Source organism: Acipenser ruthenus, chromosome 16 (assembly GCF_902713425.1).
Source record: "Acipenser ruthenus chromosome 16, fAciRut3.2 maternal haplotype, whole genome shotgun sequence".
In the NCBI taxonomy this organism is placed as follows: Eukaryota; Metazoa; Chordata; class Actinopteri; order Acipenseriformes; family Acipenseridae; genus Acipenser; species Acipenser ruthenus.
This window is the reverse complement of record NC_081204.1, coordinates 34704307-34721901: the sequence shown is the minus strand read 5'-3', so window position 1 is coordinate 34721901 and position 17595 is coordinate 34704307. Positions and strand designations below refer to the sequence as shown.

General features: G+C 41.0%; 2 protein-coding genes across 4 annotated transcripts; one reads left to right on the top strand and one right to left on the bottom strand.

Moving 5' to 3' along the window:
- Nucleotides 1–1079: 1079 nt before the first annotated feature.
- LOC117430584 (COMM domain-containing protein 5-like) lies at nt 1080–8959 on the bottom strand. Of its 2 annotated transcripts, none has more exons than XM_034902878.2 (7): nt 7979–8959; nt 6628–6788; nt 6088–6116; nt 4825–4875; nt 2911–3006; nt 2407–2482; nt 1080–1256 (listed from the first exon to the last, which is right to left on the bottom strand). In XM_034902878.2, exons 1-7 carry the CDS (start codon nt 8127–8129, stop codon nt 1155–1157), a joined length of 666 nt encoding a protein of 221 aa, XP_034758769.2. In that variant the 5' UTR covers nt 8130–8959; the 3' UTR covers nt 1080–1154. The 2 variants fall into 2 exon arrangements, with proteins under 2 accessions (XP_034758769.2, XP_034758770.2); XM_034902879.2 differs by having other exon boundaries at nt 1080–1249.
- Nucleotides 8960–9009: 50 nt separating this feature from the next.
- Nucleotides 9010–16813, top strand: LOC117430583 (protein FAM199X-like). 2 transcript variants are annotated; one of them, XM_034050762.3, is made up of 8 exons: nt 9010–9102; nt 9638–9790; nt 10365–10552; nt 11034–11253; nt 11437–11589; nt 12561–12722; nt 13046–13285; nt 13878–16813. In XM_034050762.3, the coding sequence occupies exons 3-8, from the start codon at nt 10386–10388 to the stop codon at nt 14055–14057; spliced, it is 1122 nt and encodes a 373-aa protein (XP_033906653.2). In that variant the 5' UTR covers nt 9010–9102; nt 9638–9790; nt 10365–10385; the 3' UTR covers nt 14058–16813. The 2 variants fall into 2 exon arrangements, with proteins under 2 accessions (XP_033906653.2, XP_033906654.2); XM_034050763.3 differs by having other exon boundaries at nt 9031–9117.
- Nucleotides 16814–17595: the final 782 nt, after the last annotated feature.

The window sequence follows — 17595 nt, the reverse complement described above, 5'->3', positions numbered from 1 at the left end:
TTTTAATGGGAAGGTAAATAGCATTCTGTTTTTATACCGCTATGTTTTTGGAACATGTTTTTTTCTGCTTTGTTTTAAACATTATATATATAGCAGTGTGGAGTAGTGGTTAGGGCTCTGGACTCTTGACCGGAGGGTCATGGTTTCAATCCCCGGTGGGGACACTGCTGCTGTACCCTTGAGCAAGGTACTTTACCTAGATTGCTCCAGTAAAAACCCAACTGTATAAATGGGTAATTGTATGTAAAAATAATGTGATATCTTGTAAGTCGCCCTGGATAAGGGCGTCTGCTAAGAAAGAAATTATTATTATTATTATATATAAATCTGTATTATTTTTGTGTTCCCTACATCGCAGTTTAGCTCCAGTTAATACACCTTTTAAAGCTCTATCACAGAACAGCTGTGGTTGCCAGAGGCACACCGTACCAGTCCCAGCTGACATGGTGAACTTTAATCAAGGGCATCATTTGCATATCTGATTGTGAAGAGCTCGCTGCACCGCTCTACCGCGTCACTGCACACATGCACACTGATCAAACAAGGTGTGCAAATGAAGATGGAAATGCAGAGTGTGATAGGTCCTCCCACCCCTTTGAAATCTCAATGGAGCCGGGTTTAGAAAACGACAAGTAAAAAAAAAACAAGTCCTCTTGCCTTTCTGATTACTCTTGAAAATATTCAAGACCTCAAATTAAAGTAATTGAGTGAATGTTTAGAACGCGCTAAATAATACATGGTTATATAACAGATTCGGAAAGAGGTTGCCTTATAACATCCTTGATGACTGCAACTAGTGTGAAATAGAGCTGCATTAGGATGCAGGTAAGAATAGAGGGCATTCTCACAGCATGAAATCCACTTCAGAACATAGTTAATCTGGGGCACAGGTTTCTGAGTTTCTTGCCCGTGTTGTCAGTTTGATCAGTGCCCAGGTATTAGCAGCTGATTACATTTTGAAGGAATACTGCACGCACTGAATATTTAGGCATGGTTGTGTGATGATGAGCTCAAAAACAGGCACCAGGACCAGAAAACCCAACTTAAATCAGGGAAGTGAAAACCACAAGCTACTCACATAAACACCACTCACTCTTTATTCATAATACAAAAAAAAAACAAAAAACTTTTAGGCTTTAACAAGCTGAACCGATTCAGTCTTGAATTTTCAGCACACTTCTTTTCTCCAAGTCGTTCATTTCCTTCAAGATCAGGGCAACGTTATAGCGAAGCTCTTGGAACTTGGAAACTGGCACCTTGGGGAAAAAAAACACAAAAAAACAAAAAACCCCATCCTCAGGACATTGCATTCAAAGTGGTGTTCTGTGTACTCGTGTTACGTGCGGCTCTGTACGGGGAGAGAGCTGGGTTTACGGGATCTGTTGCATGTGCTGCGGTTGACCTGTCACACTACCTGCCCCCTCCCCTCCCCTCCCCTCCAACAACATGAGTGGGTTGTGTTTACTTGCTGTCTTTCTGGTCATTAGGAAGAGAAAAAATTTCCAGCAACATTTGCTTTGGATAAGAATGAATCACTTTAGCACTATGCTTCAGCTAGATCGAAAACAACGTATGTTTTTCTAATGCTCATGTGTTACATAACCACTGTGAATAACACCAGCTTGGGCTGTGAAAGGCAGAGACACAAACAAACCATTTAGCATCCTGTCTCTGAATGGATTCTTAATTCAGGGGATCTCTCCAATTGCCTAGCAACTCATGAGCCCAACACAATGCTACCCAGTGCTCCGCTCTCCACCGCATACTGAGACAGCCACTCCCAAAGGGCTTCTCCCAGAATCACAAAAAAAATACAGAAACACTAAACGAAACTGAATACACTCTACGACAAACATTTCAACCACAAGTATTTTTTTTCAGCGTCTTCAAATGTAAAAAGACTACAGATTGAAAAGTTTGTCGTTGATTTTATTTTTCTGTTGATTTTAGTGTTTCTGAATGTGGCATGAGTGTTAAATAGTTACTGATTTAATGAAATCCTCTCTTCCTAGAGATTATCACAGAGCCCTGCAACTCTGCACATCTTTAATTCAGAGCGGTTTTGAAGTGGTTCAAGCAGCTAGAGGGGAGAGACCATATATTTAACAGGGGTCTGACTGCTCAAACTCCTGGCTCCTGATCATTGAAATGATGTAGATCTGAAACCCCAGGGTGTAGGACTAGTGGGAGTCTCTAGCCCTGGAAGGCTTTACATAATAACTAAACAAACTTACAAGTCCACAATGATTGTATATGGAAGGGGAGCTCATGCCAAAGGCTAAAGAACAAATCAATAGCTTTGCAACACCTACACCATTAAATATGAATCACGTCGATCAGCAGTTGCGATACAGATTGGGTAGAGCCTGCCTGCCCTCACACAGAAGCAAAGGTAATTAAGATTACCTCAAAGCGGTGGGCATTCCCATCTGTCAGCTTCATCTGCATCAGTATGGAGGGCTGCAGCGCACGGGCTAAAGAGCTGTGAGGAAAAAGAAAATCTCAAAGGGCAATCGGATACCACGGTTACACTCTGCTCATTTTTCAAACCAATTGTGCACACACACAGGCTACAGGGACCCAATTACATGCACATGCAATTGAGGCTTTGTTGCACGCCGTGTGCATTGACAAAAGCTGCACCACGTCCACTGTAGCAATCTAGCATCGGCAGAGTGGAGGTGCAGGGAGCCTGTGAAACGTGCACCTCTTTGAAAGGGCACAACGACAGAAGCACATCAAAAGTGTGTGTTTAGCTTGTTGAGATGGGAGCCTGTGAAACGTGCACCTCTTTGAAAGGGCACAGCGACAGAAGCATATCAAGTTTGTGTGTGTTTAGCTTGTTGAGATGGGAGCCTGTGAAACGTGCACCTCTTTGAAAGGGCACAGAGACAGAAGCACATTGTTTACCTCGTTGAGATGGCCACGTCTACTCTCCACCTGAAATCAGCAATGCCTGCCCGTCGAGTTCCCTGCTGAGCAGCAGCACTCTCGAGCACCGCTCGCCTGAAAAGATTCGCACAATGAAAACTGATTATTATACGAGTCTGTGACAAGAGCATTCCAATCACAAGTTGTGGTGGTGGTTAATACAGGATATGCTGATGAAATGCAAAGTTTCAATCGCTATTATTATTATTATTATTATTATTATTATTATTATTATTATTATTATTATTATTATTATTATTATTATTAACAAGTCACAATTCAATTCAAATGGCCCAATTTATGACAACTACTGTACAAAACTTCTCCTTCCTCCCCATCTAGCCCACAAGTAAAATAACTAGTTAAGTCAAAACTGCTGCAACAAACCCATTCATGGATACTTTGAACAGTGATTCAAACCCGTTCAGATACACTGAACAGTGATTCAAACCCGTTCAGATACACTGAACAGTGATTCAAACCCGTTCAGATACATTGAACAGTGATTCAAACCCGTTCAGATACATTGAACAGTGATTCAAACCCGTTCAGATACACTGAACAGTGAATCAGACCTGCTCAGATACACTGAACAGTGATTCAAACCCATCCAAATACATTGAACAGTGATTCAGACCTGTTCAGATACACTGAACAGTGAATCAGACCTGTTCAGATACATTGAACAGTGATTCAAACCCGTTCAGATACACTGAACAGTGATTCAAACCCGTTCAGATACATTGAACAGTGATTCAGACCTGCTCACATACATTGAACAGTGATTCAAACCCGTTCAGATACACTGAACAGTGAATCAGACCTGCTCAGATACACTGAACAGTGATTCAAACCCATCCAAATACATTGAACAGTGATTCAGACCTGTTCAGATACACTGAACAGTGAATCAGACCTGTTCAGATACATTGAACAGTGATTCAAACCCGTTCAGATACACTGAACAGTGATTCAAACCCGTTCAGATACACTGAACAGTGATTCAAACCAGTTCAGATACATTGAACAGTGATTCATGTAATTATATAATGTAGGCTGTTCATGGAGTGCTTTTCTTTTTATAGAAGATTGCACACTGTGAAGAAGTGAAGAAGGGGAAAGCGTGGAGGTTAATGAGCAGCTTGTCTTCAGAAACTGCGATTTGGCTGGAATCAAGACTTTCACTCCCAATTATATATATTTGTATAAAATAATCTCGCAATGCGTATGTGAAAAAAGAAAACCCTCTTCATGGTAGCCATCGAGCCCACGCTGATGGAGTCGCTCGTTGTGTCCTTATAATCTTATCACAGCTAACCGACTCTGATGAGGAAGACCAGGGGCCACTTTGCTAATCACCAGCAGTACTGGAAACAGCTTTATTTAGTTGGATAATCACAATGATTTAGGTCACTGCTACTTATGGTGATTAGTTTCCCACTTGAACCACGATCTGATCTACAGTATTTATATACAGTGCAGGGTATAAGCGACAGGCATTAACTGTCAGTGACTATCACTAAACAAACCATTGCAATACATCTGCAGGGGGTGAAAGATGCTTTATGTATTCCTTAATTATTCTATGTGCCGGAATCAAGCTCCCTGCTGAGTGTATCAAATGGAAGCAGTTTCAGTGCAAACCCACTGCTAAATTACAGAACCACAAAGCAACAAATAGATACTTCTTTCCTCTTTATTTGTGTGGCTGATAAAGCACTGCAGCTGCAGGACGACAGAGAAAGAAAGCACTATATAGTCAGACAGCATGTACACAGCGCAGCTAGTAATGCCGTCTCCATTCAATGAACAGGATTATCAGTTCTGCCAATACCCTTACACAGGATTATCAGTTCTGCCAATACCCTTACACAAAAACCTTAAGATACAAACCTACTGCCGAAGATCACGCTGGCAAAATCTGCAATGAACTCCTCTGCTATCCTGCAGCAAGATGAAACAGTGTGTCAGAGGCACGCTCACAGTGGAGGAGAAACACAGGAGAGAAGAGAATTGCTTTTAGGAAGGAAAGCTCCTTCAGGATCTATCTATAATACTTTCAGCATTTAGAGACACATATACATATGCATTGCGTGCTGCACTGTTGAAAGCATGTTCATTCCTCATATGAGGTCATTATGCATTTACGTCTTCCACGTCTCCATACGAGGTTGCCATGCATAAAGGGGTTAAACAGAGTTCCATATGTGTCAAAGCATTGTTTTCGCACCTTTTCTAACTGGGTGTGTGGGTCACCTAGTTTGCTGTGGAAAGCAGACACTGCCTACTCCTTAAGGAGTTGAAAGTTAGAATCCAATTTCCTTTCTAGGAGCCTAGAAGCTGATGATTGTAATTTTAAATGGCAAAAATCACCTTAAAATATGTATGCCTGACATCCTCAGGCTAATGTCTGTTTATATAAAAGATAATAGATTTTAATTTTTTTTATTTTTTTTTATTTTAAGAGGCTGGAAATTACATAATATCTGAAAGGCCTGGGATTTAAACACGCCTCCTCACGCGGTTTCGGCAGAGTACCGTCAAGAAGCCACGGCAACAGGGCGTGGGATCCAGCACAACCAGATCAGAACAAGGGGGCTTGAGCTGAATAACAAGCAATTTCACTACAATGAGTAACGCAGACTATAAATGTTACCTGAATATCACTGTCAAGTGAGTGTTAGTCGAGGGCCCATCTTTGAAATGAGATGTCAATCTCAATGGGCCCTTTGAGAGCTGAATCCAAATGAGGGCTATTTTCAGCAAAGAGTGTCTCGTTTTAAATCAGTTAAAGACATTTCAACAAAATAAGCCTGCACTATACTTTATATCAAAAATGAACTGATTATTAATCAACTACAAGTGCAATGCTGGTGTTTAGCTGCACACGAGCTGAGAACAAAGAATACACTCGCCAGCCGGGGCATGACTTTGAAATCAAACCATTTGGCATTTCAGACATTTCAGTGGTGTGTCAATGCACAGAGTTCTTCACGGAGAAGCCGAGGCTGAGGATCTCATACAGATAAGGACCCTGTCTGTGTCACTGTCCCCTGTGAGTTAAAGATGCATTCGTTAAACGGACACTGTGTCTGAGCACATTCAGCACACTGGATCTGCAGCAAGAACAATACAAAACAAAAGTACTGCCATTACCGAATATCCCGTAGATCTTCCTTGAAGACCTGCAGAAGAAAAAAAAGAGGAATAAAACAAAATGTCAACCCAGAAACCCTAAGATTACATCGGCAGTGTAGCAGCAAAACCTCTCATTGCACAGCAGGTTAAAGTGGATCCAGACTGCTTTACTATTAGCATAGTTACACTTCACGCTAAGGGCTGGCTCCAAATACACCCCCATTGTAAACTCAGAGATACAGCACCAGTGACCAAGAAGAACAGCAACAGAATAGTACAGAATACGAAATGGCAATGAATAGTTTAGTAAAACATGGATGAGTGAGAAGACGACGTGTTGGGATGATGGTAATGTTTATTAAAATGACTGGCTTACAGTGTGTGGGATAAAAAAAATCAAACAATTTGAGAGAGGAGGCTGGGAGTCACAATGCTTCTGATTGTATCTACAGTGCTTGGTGTTGTATGAAATACTCACCTCCTGTTTGAGAGAGGAGGCTGGGAGTCACAATGCTTCTGATTGTATCTACAGTGCTTGGTGTTGCATGAAATACTCACCTCCTGTTTCAGAGAGGAGGCTGGGAGTCGCAACGCTTCCTTCAGAAGAGTGTACATCCCTGCTATAATGTAGCTTAACTGCTCTTCAGAGAGATTCCCATGTTCAGCAATGGCAGTCATAGATTCTCTGCAGTCCTTTCCTTCCAATGCGCTTACAACAGCTACAAAATACAAGCACAGCACAGCATGATGATTAAAAAGCCCTGCCATTGACATCACCTTGAGCATCACTTCGACCAGGTGTATTGAGAAAGGCACCCAACCTGTACCATCTGGCACTACAAAACGCCGTTCGGGTGCCTAGAATATAAAACAAAACTGTTTTATAAGTTATGGATTTTGTATGAATGCATTCCTTTATTTTATTTCCCGGTGTTGTGAGCTTGCAAGCTATTCCATGGTGTTTCATTTAAATCATAACACGTTAACGGAGATGGAGAATTCCATGTTAAGATACAGGCCCCAAGTAGTGTAATTATTTGCAGAGTAGGTGTCATACCTCAATTAAAGACTTGTGCTGCCGATCCTATAAAGAACCTTGCAGAACAAACACACACATGTGGTTTGAAATGAGCTGTGGTGTGTCCATTCTTGAGCAGGTGGAATGACCCTTGATTTCAAGTTTAAAACAAAGGCATGGATGGATAATGTTCTAACTGAGCCTGCTGTACATTTGGAGAAGTTTTGGTTATCTGGAAGGTGAAACTATTTTAAAAGTTTACCTTATTGCACTAATATTATTTTTTGTAATGTCCACATTCAGGCTGGTGTTTTTTTCCCACTTGTTTCTTTCAGAATATTGTGTGTGTGACATTCTCCCTGTGTGTGTGCTGTGCATGGTGACATTCTCCCTGTGTGTGTGTGTGTGTACGACACATCCTCCCTGTGTGTGTGTGTGTGTACGACACATTCTCCCTGTATGTGTGTGTGTGTGTGTGAGTGTACGACACATTCTCCCTGTGTGTGTGTGTGTGTGTGTGTGTGTGTGTGTACGACACATTCTCCCTGTGTGTGTGTGGTCAAATAAGATACGGTAACAGCTGACATCTTTTGACTATATAATATTACATTGCAGATCACCTTGGTTATTTTCAGTTTACTAAAAGTGGTACAGTGGTACATGTATTTACCGCATTGCATTATTAAATTTTTTCCCCAACCCTTAAAGTTTTCTGCACCAAACGCAACACTGTAAAAAAAATACCTTTGACAGTACTACTAATGTTGTACTAAAAAACGTGTAATGCTTGTTTCAAACAAGTACTGATGCACCGAATTTCGAACTCTTTTCTGCAGTACGGTGCAGGGTTGGGTTGGGTTGGGTTGGGTTAGTTTGTGGAAGCCTACTTACCTTTGAGGATTTTTCTGAACATTTCTTTGTCCAAATCCTTCAAGTGTTTCGTCATGACCTCCACCTCTGACGGGATCCTCGCTCCGAGGAAGCCGGTTCTATCGCTCGGCTGACCGGCGGCTGAAGCTGCCGCTTTACCGGCAGATGACATGATGCTGACAGCCTCGAGTTTGAAACTTGTTTTGGTGTTGTTTAGTACGGTACACCTCACTCCAATCCTGTCACAAACGACTGAGTGCTGTTCTAGATGCTAACACTAGCATAGCGCTGCTGGTTCTACTGTAGTAAAACCCGTTTTCATTCACCAGACACGGTAACGCGCATTCTCCAATTATTCATACATATACATATACGGAATTAGATATAAATATAATACTATATTACATTTGAAAAAGTAAATACAAATAAACCACCAGCTCTACTCTAGTGCAAAACGTTCTCTAGCTGTTTCCTGCGAAACCACGTGATTCGCATAAAAGCCGCTCATGTGATCATAAAATTAATTTTCACAAAACAGTAACGGTGCGCCATCTGGCGGCCACATTGCTACTGTACTTTTGAAAAATAAAAACACACACACGGTAGCTTTGTTATTATGAAATAAACTAATTACATCTTTTAAATCGTGTATTTTTCAAAATGTTATAAATGGAAAACTAAAAAAAAGTATTTTTATCAGTTCGGACACAAAACGTATAGAATTAAAACTGTATGTACTGTACACAAGGTTACATAAAACAATAACACTTTCTATTTCTACGCATATTACCTTTTAAAACAAGCACGTTCAAATACTAAAACTGTAACAAAGCTGCTGCTGCCATGTTAATGGTTAATGAGGATTCATCTTGTGTTTGGTATTCCAACACATCGATTACAAAGCCCTGTCATTTGGAATAACCATACAACAAAATACCTTGAAATGGAACCGCGTATATTATTTGTACATTTTGTTATTGACTATAGTCATCCCACTCTGCAGGGGGCGCTGTTGTTCTTCAAGTCCGCATACTCTGCAATCCCACGTGATGGCATTGTTGGTGGAACCCGTCTGGTGAAGAAAGGAAGTGGCATTACGTCATCTGCGGGGTGGAAGAAGTAGGGTCTTGTGAAAACAAATCCAGGTCGGTATCCGACATGTACGTTTATAATGGATATCAGTATCGAGCAGCACACGGAAGGGCAACATTGTGCACGTATTTAACGGTTTAGCGTGTTTAATCTGATCCTGGTAGAGGGTCTGTATTAACAGGCTGTCCAATGGCTACGCAGAGGAGTGTGGGCGTTTGCGCGCACTTACGGGGTCAGAAGAGAGATGTCTTCTTGTTCTGTGTAAATCCGGGCAGTTTGACTAGTGGTTTTCAGTTACACTTCATCGGAGGTTATCAGAAACCAGTGTCAAGGTTATCAGTTAAAGTGCATGTTAAACACCAACCAATATAAATCTGTGCTATCTCAATTGCACTGTAAGTTACGCAAAGCCGACTGCAGTGAAGGCAAGTCTAGGCGGGTCTGTGTACAGCCAGCCAGGCAGGCAGCTGCAGGGAAACCGGCGTGTTTATCCTAGCGTGTAATCTGGGCACTCCGTGTTGCATTGCTGCACAGTATTAATAACAGGATTGTATTAACGCGTCTGTTGTTTTATTGTCGCCCATGTAGAAACTGTCGACCACGTTTACACTCAACGACAGAAGAAACCAGCAGTAAACGAGCGAAGGCCGTGGGTTTGTTGTCCTGCGGTACCATGAAAGGCCAGCATCATTTCAGCTGTTGCACATTATTTGTTCGGTCTGTAGCTTATTGACCCGTCAGGTAAGCATACCTTTGCCACACCATTGTCGTTATTTACGGATTCTATCATGATTTAACGGTCTGGCAGCATGCCATTTAGACCGTTGCTGTAGCACTTAGTGTCCAAATAAAATTATTAGAGAGTAGTTGTTTATCAAATATATAAATTGTTTTTGTAAAAAACATATGCATATAAAGTTTATATATATATATATATATATATATATATATATATATATATATATATATATATATATATATATATATATATAGTGTGTGTGTGTGTGTGTATATATATATGTATAAACCCACTGGTGGTTTCAGAGACGCCAATTACCATTAAACTCGGTCTACTCGGTAAAACATGATAGTTAAAAACACACATTTCGAGGACTTAAGCTTACTTTAATGTCTGCATAAAGTGTAAGGCATTTCGTTGCTGCAATTAAATTAGGTCCGCAAATGTAAGTTGGGTGACGTTTAACCATTTGCTGCCCAGGCATTAAATAGGCAAGGGAACATCCCCAGGACAGCAAAGGGTTCAAATCATTTGCTGTGTGCATTTGTAGTTGAATGATGTGTTCCATGCCTTCAGCACTTCAGCATCCCTGTGACAATGTCCGAAGATCTCTACGAGAAGTTTTTGTCTCCAGGGGATCCGTTCCCTTTGCTGTCCCAGCGCGGTAATGTCAGTGAAGAAGGAACGCTGGACGTGAGTGACTTCAGCTGCCAGCTTTCCTCCTGTCACAGAACTGACCCCCTCCATCGCTTTCACAGCAACAGGTCAGGATTGAAAATGACTCTGAATGTAGCCTTCAGTACAACAAATGCACGTTCTTTTTAAGAGAAGCCCTGTTTTTAGGTGTAATAGGGTTGTCAACTGTATGCCAGTGTTAATAGTTACAATGTAAGCATGTTTACAGACGGAGAGGTCATTCGGCCCATCAGTACGCCTCCTGTTGATAAAAGTTTGTTAATCTCAAAACTGTCAAGTGGGGTCATAAAGGATCCCAGTAATAAAGCATCTACAACATGGCTTGGTAACCCATTCCATCCCCTCAAAGAACAGTCTCCTACCTTCAGTGCTAAGTCTGTCTTCACTAAATTTCCAACACTGCATTCTGTGGTCCTGGTTTCTGTGCTGCCTTTAAAGTATTGATTAGGGTTCACGTGGTCATCTTCTTTTAAGATATTAGGCTGAATACATAGGAATGGTAAATGTATTGTAATGGTGTATTGCTTGTGTTGATTGCTCTGTGTTCAGATGGAACCTGACCTCGTGTGGTACCAGCGTTGCGAGCTCCGAGTGCAGCGAGGAACTGTTTTCCTCTGTCTCTGTCGGGGACCAGGATGACTGCTATTCCCTCTTGGATGACCAGGAGTTCACCTCCTTCGAGCTGTTTCCAGAGGGGAGTGTCTGCAGCGACGTCTCCTCTTCCATCAGTACCTACTGGGACTGGTCAGATAGTGACTTTGAATGGCAGGTGGGTGCAGGGCACACAGAATATGCAGCCAAATCTGCGGCCAGCAACTAAAATGCAGTGCATATAAACAGGGATGGGAATAAGACCCCCATTGCATAGCGGTTTGATCCATTTCTGGTTTTATAATGAGCTTAATACAAACTGTCTTTAGTAATATTATTTGTTGTGTTTCTTGATTCGAAGCTGCCTGGCAGTGACATTGCGAGTGGAAGTGATGTCCTGTCTGATATCATACCCAGCATTCCTAGCTCTCCTTGCCTGGTCCCAAAGAGGAAAAGCAAACAGCACAGGAATCTGGACGAGCTTCCCTGGAGTGCCATGACCAACGATGAGCAGGTACTGTGCAGCTTATCCCAGTGATGAGCAGGGTATCCCAGTGATGAGCAGGTACAGTGCAGGGTATCCCAGTGATGAGCAGGTACAGTGCAGGGTATCCCAGCGATGAGCAGGGTATCCCAGCGATGAGCAGGTATAGTGCAGGGTATCCCAGTGATTAGCAGGGTATCCCAGTGATGAGCAGGTACAGTGCAGGGTATCCCAGCGATGAGCAGGTACTGTGCAGGGTGTTCTAAAGCCTGCTTGTACCCACAACAGGACAGGCGTTCAACACAGTGCAGAAGAAAAGGTGATAGTTGTCCTGTTCTAATTTATAAAGTATAATTTATTGATTTTTACAACTGATGTTTTTGATTTTTTTTGTATTTCTCTCATTGAGCCCATTTCAGCTCTGCATTAAACCTGTTGGTTTTAATTTGAATCTTCCAGAAAAAAAAGCTCCTTAAGATTTTATTGGGAGGTCCTTTAGATTCACAGGCTTTGCATTGATTTATTATTATTATTATTATTATTATTATTATTATTATTATTATTATTATTATTATTTATTTCTTAGCAGATGCCCTTATCCAGGGCGATTTACAATCGTAAGCAAATACATTTCAAGTATCACAGTACAAGTAATAATACAATTAAGAGCACGATAAATACAATGACTTTGGTTCAAGCAAGTACAAGTATGACAAAATACAATTCAATAATACAGCAGATAACAGTGTCAGTGATAGTTACATCAGGATATGATTAAATACAAAATACTACAGATTAAACACTTGGCAGATTACAGTGCTCTGAAGTACAGGATTAGTGGGATTGGGGAACTTTCTGATTCACATCTATCAAAAGCTTATTTTAGTGTAACAGTGTTGCCCCAAAAACAAAGGATCATTACAATAAACACTCCCAAGTGTCACTCCCTCAGTCATTTCTTTTTAATTGCGATTTAACAGCTCTTTATTTTTTAAAATCAGGTTGAATATATTGAATACTTGAGTCGAAAGGTGAGCACTGAGATGGGACTGAGAGAGCAGCTGGATATTATCAAAATCATTGACCCCAGCGCGCAGATATCTCCTACAGACAGCGAATTCATCATCGAGCTCAACTGTCTTACAGATGACAAGTTAAAACAGGTAAGGCTGCTGCCTCTTCCAAGGAACGCTGTTTGTACAATCTGCTGAAAAGCTTTACAATGTGTTAACTTAAGTACCCTTCTTTTAAACACTCCTTAACACACAAGTGAACTTCTGTGGGTCCTTTGGGGACCACTCCCAAATCAGTATAATTAAATAACTGATACTAATAAAACGAGAGGTTTCCTATAGCCCTGTTTTAAGTGGTGCATGTTTTTCAGCACTAGTTTGGTGGACTCTAATGTCCTTATGCAACGCGAATGCTTCCCTAAGCCTTGGTTGCATGTCCTATGCTGTGTTAATCCCAGTGCTGTCTGCCCCAGGTGAGGAACTACATCAAGGACAACAGCTCTCGCCTGCGCCCGAGCAGCACCCGGGACAGCTGGAAGAGGAGCAGCTACAGCAGTGCCAGCACCAGTGGGGTGAGCGGCACCAGCAGCAATGCCAGCATGGTCAGCACAGGCAGCAGCAGCAACGGCTCCAGCGGCTCCAACATGAGCCGGGCACACAGCGACAGCAACCTGTCCACCAGCGCCGCCGCCGAGAGGATCCGAGACTCCAAGGTGAGAGTGCAGCGGCGCCACCTCCTGGATACGTTTCCAAGTGACTCCAGAAATCTTACCTGATTTGAATTTCCCATTCGCTCGCTACACAGGTCTCAAATGTGCAGTTTTGAAAGCATGTTAAAGCAAATATGTATTGTCATTTTAAAATATCTGGTACTCCACTAGATTGAAAAAACATCTCGCTTGCTATGCGTTACTTTCAGGAAAACTACAGATGGGTCATTTCACCTCAGTAGTGTGTTCTGGGTCAAAGTATGTTACTGGCTGAAAGCATGCAAGTCAGTAGGGGAAGGAGCTGCTTGGTTCATGACAAGAAAGAAGCAGTTGAATGGGTGGGGAAATGACCAAGAAAGCAAGGCTTGCAAACAGACATTTCTGTAACTTACTGTAGTACCAAATATGATGTTTCAAAACGATCTTTCAAAACGAGCACAAAAAGTAAGATTTCTGGAATGATTTTGTTAGCTACAATCCCTTTTAAGGATGAAGCTAAAATGCGGTTCTGTGTATTTTATGGATGTATATCCGTATATTTATTCTTGTACTGAGCTAATTTTTGCAAGGTGTGTTTTTGTGTTGTCTTTGACAGAAGCGCTCTAAACAGCGCAAGCTCCAGCAGAAAGCCCTGCGCAAGAAGCAGGTGAAGGAGCAGAGGCAGGCCCGCAAGGAGAGGCTGAGCGGACTGTTCCTGAACGAAGAGGTGCTGTCACTCAAAGTGACAGAGGAGGAGGAGGAGGATCACGAGGGAGACGTTGAAGTCTTGATGTGACGAGCGGGACTCCCTCAGTGTTCCTTCTGAGCCTCAAGCTTTCGTATGTGAGCATTCAAAAAACTAAAAACAATACCCAAAGAGATACGTGCATTTAGCTTCCAATATAGGGTTTCCACTGCATTGTGTGATTTGAAATCACAAGTATAGCAGACTGGTGCATTTGCACTGCAAGGCAGTGTGTTCATATTTTTGTGAGGCAGTATTATAGGGTATGTTTGAGCTGTCACCCAAGCCTAACGTGCAGATACTGTACACGGAGCGCAAAATTATATCCCTTGAATGTTACTGTTAAAGTTCAAATGCACTTTCTACCCCAATAAAAGACTTTTGGCTGTTAATATTATCACAAAGTAATATTAAGCCAGGAACACTCAAACTTGGTAAAATCGTGTTCTTTCTCATATCGTATTCTTTCAGCGGAGAAGCCTCTTCGGGGGGGGAAAAGTTTGCAAAGCATGATATGCCTAAATGTAGGCTTTTGAAAATCCTCTTTTAACAAACACTAAACTATATTTCAGACCCTAAACCGTTTCTGCAACACCAGAAACCTCTCCCCATCCTCTGCTGTAAAGGACAGACATTTCCAAAAATGACAAATCAGAAGTAATGAGGCGTAGAGGGAACACTGAGCTCCACGTGGGGCTGTGTGTGGAGCAGAGAAGCACGTGGACACAGTAAAAGGGGATACCTTTTGTTTACAACTGAGCTTTCTACTTTTCTTTGTATTTAAAACTCCCAAGTACTTGGAATGGCTCTATCTGTTTACTGAAGTATAAAAAAAAGGCATCAATGCAATCGTTTGCTTTATTTGCTTTCAGAGTAGCGGAAGACAATGTTGTTCTTGTTCCAAATTCAAACACTGCATTAAACCAGGGAGGTATTTGCACAGATCATTATTGCACATGTTTTGCATATTTTAGAATAATCCATAGGGGCATATTCACTAAACCCTTTCTGCAGGTTGCCCTATTTATTTATTTTTTTCTGAAAGTCATTGGGATTGTAAAATGTATTTTATATAAGAAAAAAAAAAGATATTGGAGAACACCAGGAATGAAATTTGTTTGGGAAATAATATATGCCATTGCAGTCATGCATTTTGACAGCAGTGCTAGGCATTATTTTCCGTAAGCCTGTAACACCATGTAAAATGACTTTGTAATTGACTCCCGGTTCAGGTGATTATATGTGGTATACAACCTGTGGATGTCTTTGGTATTCAGAGATAGGCATTGCTCTTCATGATGTATGCTGTACATTGTGTGAAATGTATTGTCACAGTGCTTTGAGATTCATTATAGATGAAGCCTCGTAATGCTGGCTTTAACTAGGTGTTATTTTTTGGGGTGAGGGTATTGAGTCTTAAATCACTTTATCATGAACCCTAATAGAATCAAATACACTCTTTTTTATAGCAAGACTTGTTTTATTGCATGCATGGAAAGAAGCCCAGTGCATTGCAGTTTAAATTCTTGTTGGCTTTAGTAAGAGACAATGCAGTTCAGCTCGTGACCTTTTATGTTTTATCTGGCGTGTCTAATTAATCACAGTGAAACTTGAAAATCGTTATCATCTACTGTACTGTCAGAGAAATACTAATGTATTGAAACAGAACGAAAAAATGTTAAACTTAACTTAAGCACATCTTCTTAGAAACAGTGTAAAACTTTTAGTGCTGGAAAATGTCGACGTGTTAAGACCTTTGCGCTGGAAGCATGGCAGCCTAGGGGATTTGTGAAGGCACCCAGTCTTTCTCAATGCTAACTTCACAGAGCCCTTTGCAAAGTCACATGTCTTGTCATTTAATAAAGATATGTGATATATAATAGATTGCGTTTAGCTGGATTCAGATTGTGAATCTTACAAACTTGAACTTACTCTGTATCTAAACAGATATGTATATCCAAGGATCTGGGGGGTGCATTTAATACACTGTAAGATATGTATGGATGTGTATGATTTCTCAGTGCTGGTGTTCTTTATTTGAAGCTGTGCTTTGTAGCAGTTGTAACTCTAATGATTGCACTGGTAAAATACATTTTACATTGTATTTGTTGTAAGCCGTGAAAGTGCAAAGAAACACAAGATTGTTCATTTGATTAAACTTCACCTAAACGCTTGCAGTTTTAGCAGTCCTGATTGTGTAGTGTCTCATGATGCCCAGTAGATGGCGGTATGCAGAGTCTTTAATTTAATCTTAAATGTATTGCAGTTACAGGAAAGGGATCTTTGTGCCCAACTGATGTGCCAGCTCTGCCTCTGAGATTCACTTCATACAATAAACACATCCACTTTCTGTACCACCTTTGAGAGCTCAGACACACTGATGCACGGTGGCAAGGAGACCAGAAAATATAAAAATAAGTCGGACCCCAGAATCACACCCTTGTGCAGCTATACATGCACTTATGACAATACAGTTCAGCTTTATCATTGCATTTCTCCAAATCTAAGTGTGGGTGATACAAGTAAAATAAGAACAGATCCACCGGATGATAATGTAAAACATTTCTTGTTTAAATGTTGTTATTGTTATTTCGTTATTAAATCTCACATTGTCGCTACTCGGTTCTTTGGGATGGAATCTACTTTTTAGTTTTTATTTGATGCGCTTCTTTTGACTGTACGAATATCAAATCTGTGTTTCAATTTCAAAAGTAACCCAATGTTACAGTGCAGTTGTTTGTCAATTGTTTGCTTTAGTATGACGGTTTACTTTTTATATTGGTGCACATTAAAAAGTTGTAATATGATTCTCTGTTGCAATTCTTTCTCACCATTCCTAGTCACACAACACTTCCAGGCAGCAGTTTGCTAAATCAAGTCTAATTCTGCAGTGTGAAAGAGTGGCGAGCCTGCCACCTGCATTCCACCACAATCACGTGAACCGGAGGCTGGAAACCACTGGAGACTCACCCCGTGGTGTTAGAAGTAAATAAATAGCACAGGATACAAACACTTCTGAGCACAGCTTTACAGAATGCAAATGCTTCAAGCACAGAGGTACAAACTACACGTTCTCATTCCTCTCCCCTAGCAGTGCTATTGCCAGCCTTCTGACACACTGGCTTCCTGAACATGGAAGCTCTCTAAATCAATGTATTAGTTACGATGTTTGAACTGCATAAGAGTCACCGCTCCTGACGAGCAGACAAACCTGAGCACCTCCCTCCCCTCTAAACCACTGCACTTATATATGCGCTACAACCCCGTCCACTAATACACAGATAGTTTACTGTTTACATTGTACTGTGCAGTTATATAAACACTCCATTTATTTATTATTGTATATTCTGTACAGAAATATTCTCCATTAACAATAGCAAAAATACATATTTAAAAAACCTGTCTTCAGGGTAAGCTTTTGTTTATGAATTCAAAGAAAAGGAAACATTTATCATTGCATCAACAGCTTTTTTGCAAAAATATACATTGTCTTGAAATGTATTTCATGTTGAAAGATTGCTTGAAAACATGATATGTTTGTGGTGAGATTGATTGCCCTCCCACTGTTATGCGAATAGACCTTCATCTA

What these genes read in the sequence shown, in the direction of transcription:
- LOC117430584 (XM_034902878.2), bottom strand. Translation starts at nt 8,129, where the DNA reads ATGTCATCTGCCGGTAAAGCGGCAGCTTCAGCCGCCGGTCAGCCGAGC. An exon ending in CCTCCTCTCTGAAACAGGAG is followed by an intron (nt 6,117 to 6,627) that starts GTGAGTATTTCA and finishes TTTCTTCTGCAG; the next exon opens with GTCTTCAAGGAAGATCTACG. An exon ending in AGCGTGATCTTCGGCAGTAG is followed by an intron (nt 3,007 to 4,824) that starts GTTTGTATCTTA and finishes GAATCTTTTCAG; the next exon opens with GCGAGCGGTGCTCGAGAGTG.
- LOC117430583 (XM_034050762.3), top strand. Translation starts at nt 10,386, where the DNA reads ATGTCCGAAGATCTCTACGAGAAGTTTTTGTCTCCAGGGGATCCGTTC. An exon ending in ATAGTGACTTTGAATGGCAG is followed by an intron (nt 11,254 to 11,436) that starts GTGGGTGCAGGG and finishes CTTGATTCGAAG; the next exon opens with CTGCCTGGCAGTGACATTGC. An exon ending in CCATGACCAACGATGAGCAG is followed by an intron (nt 11,590 to 12,560) that starts GTACTGTGCAGC and finishes TTTTAAAATCAG; the next exon opens with GTTGAATATATTGAATACTT.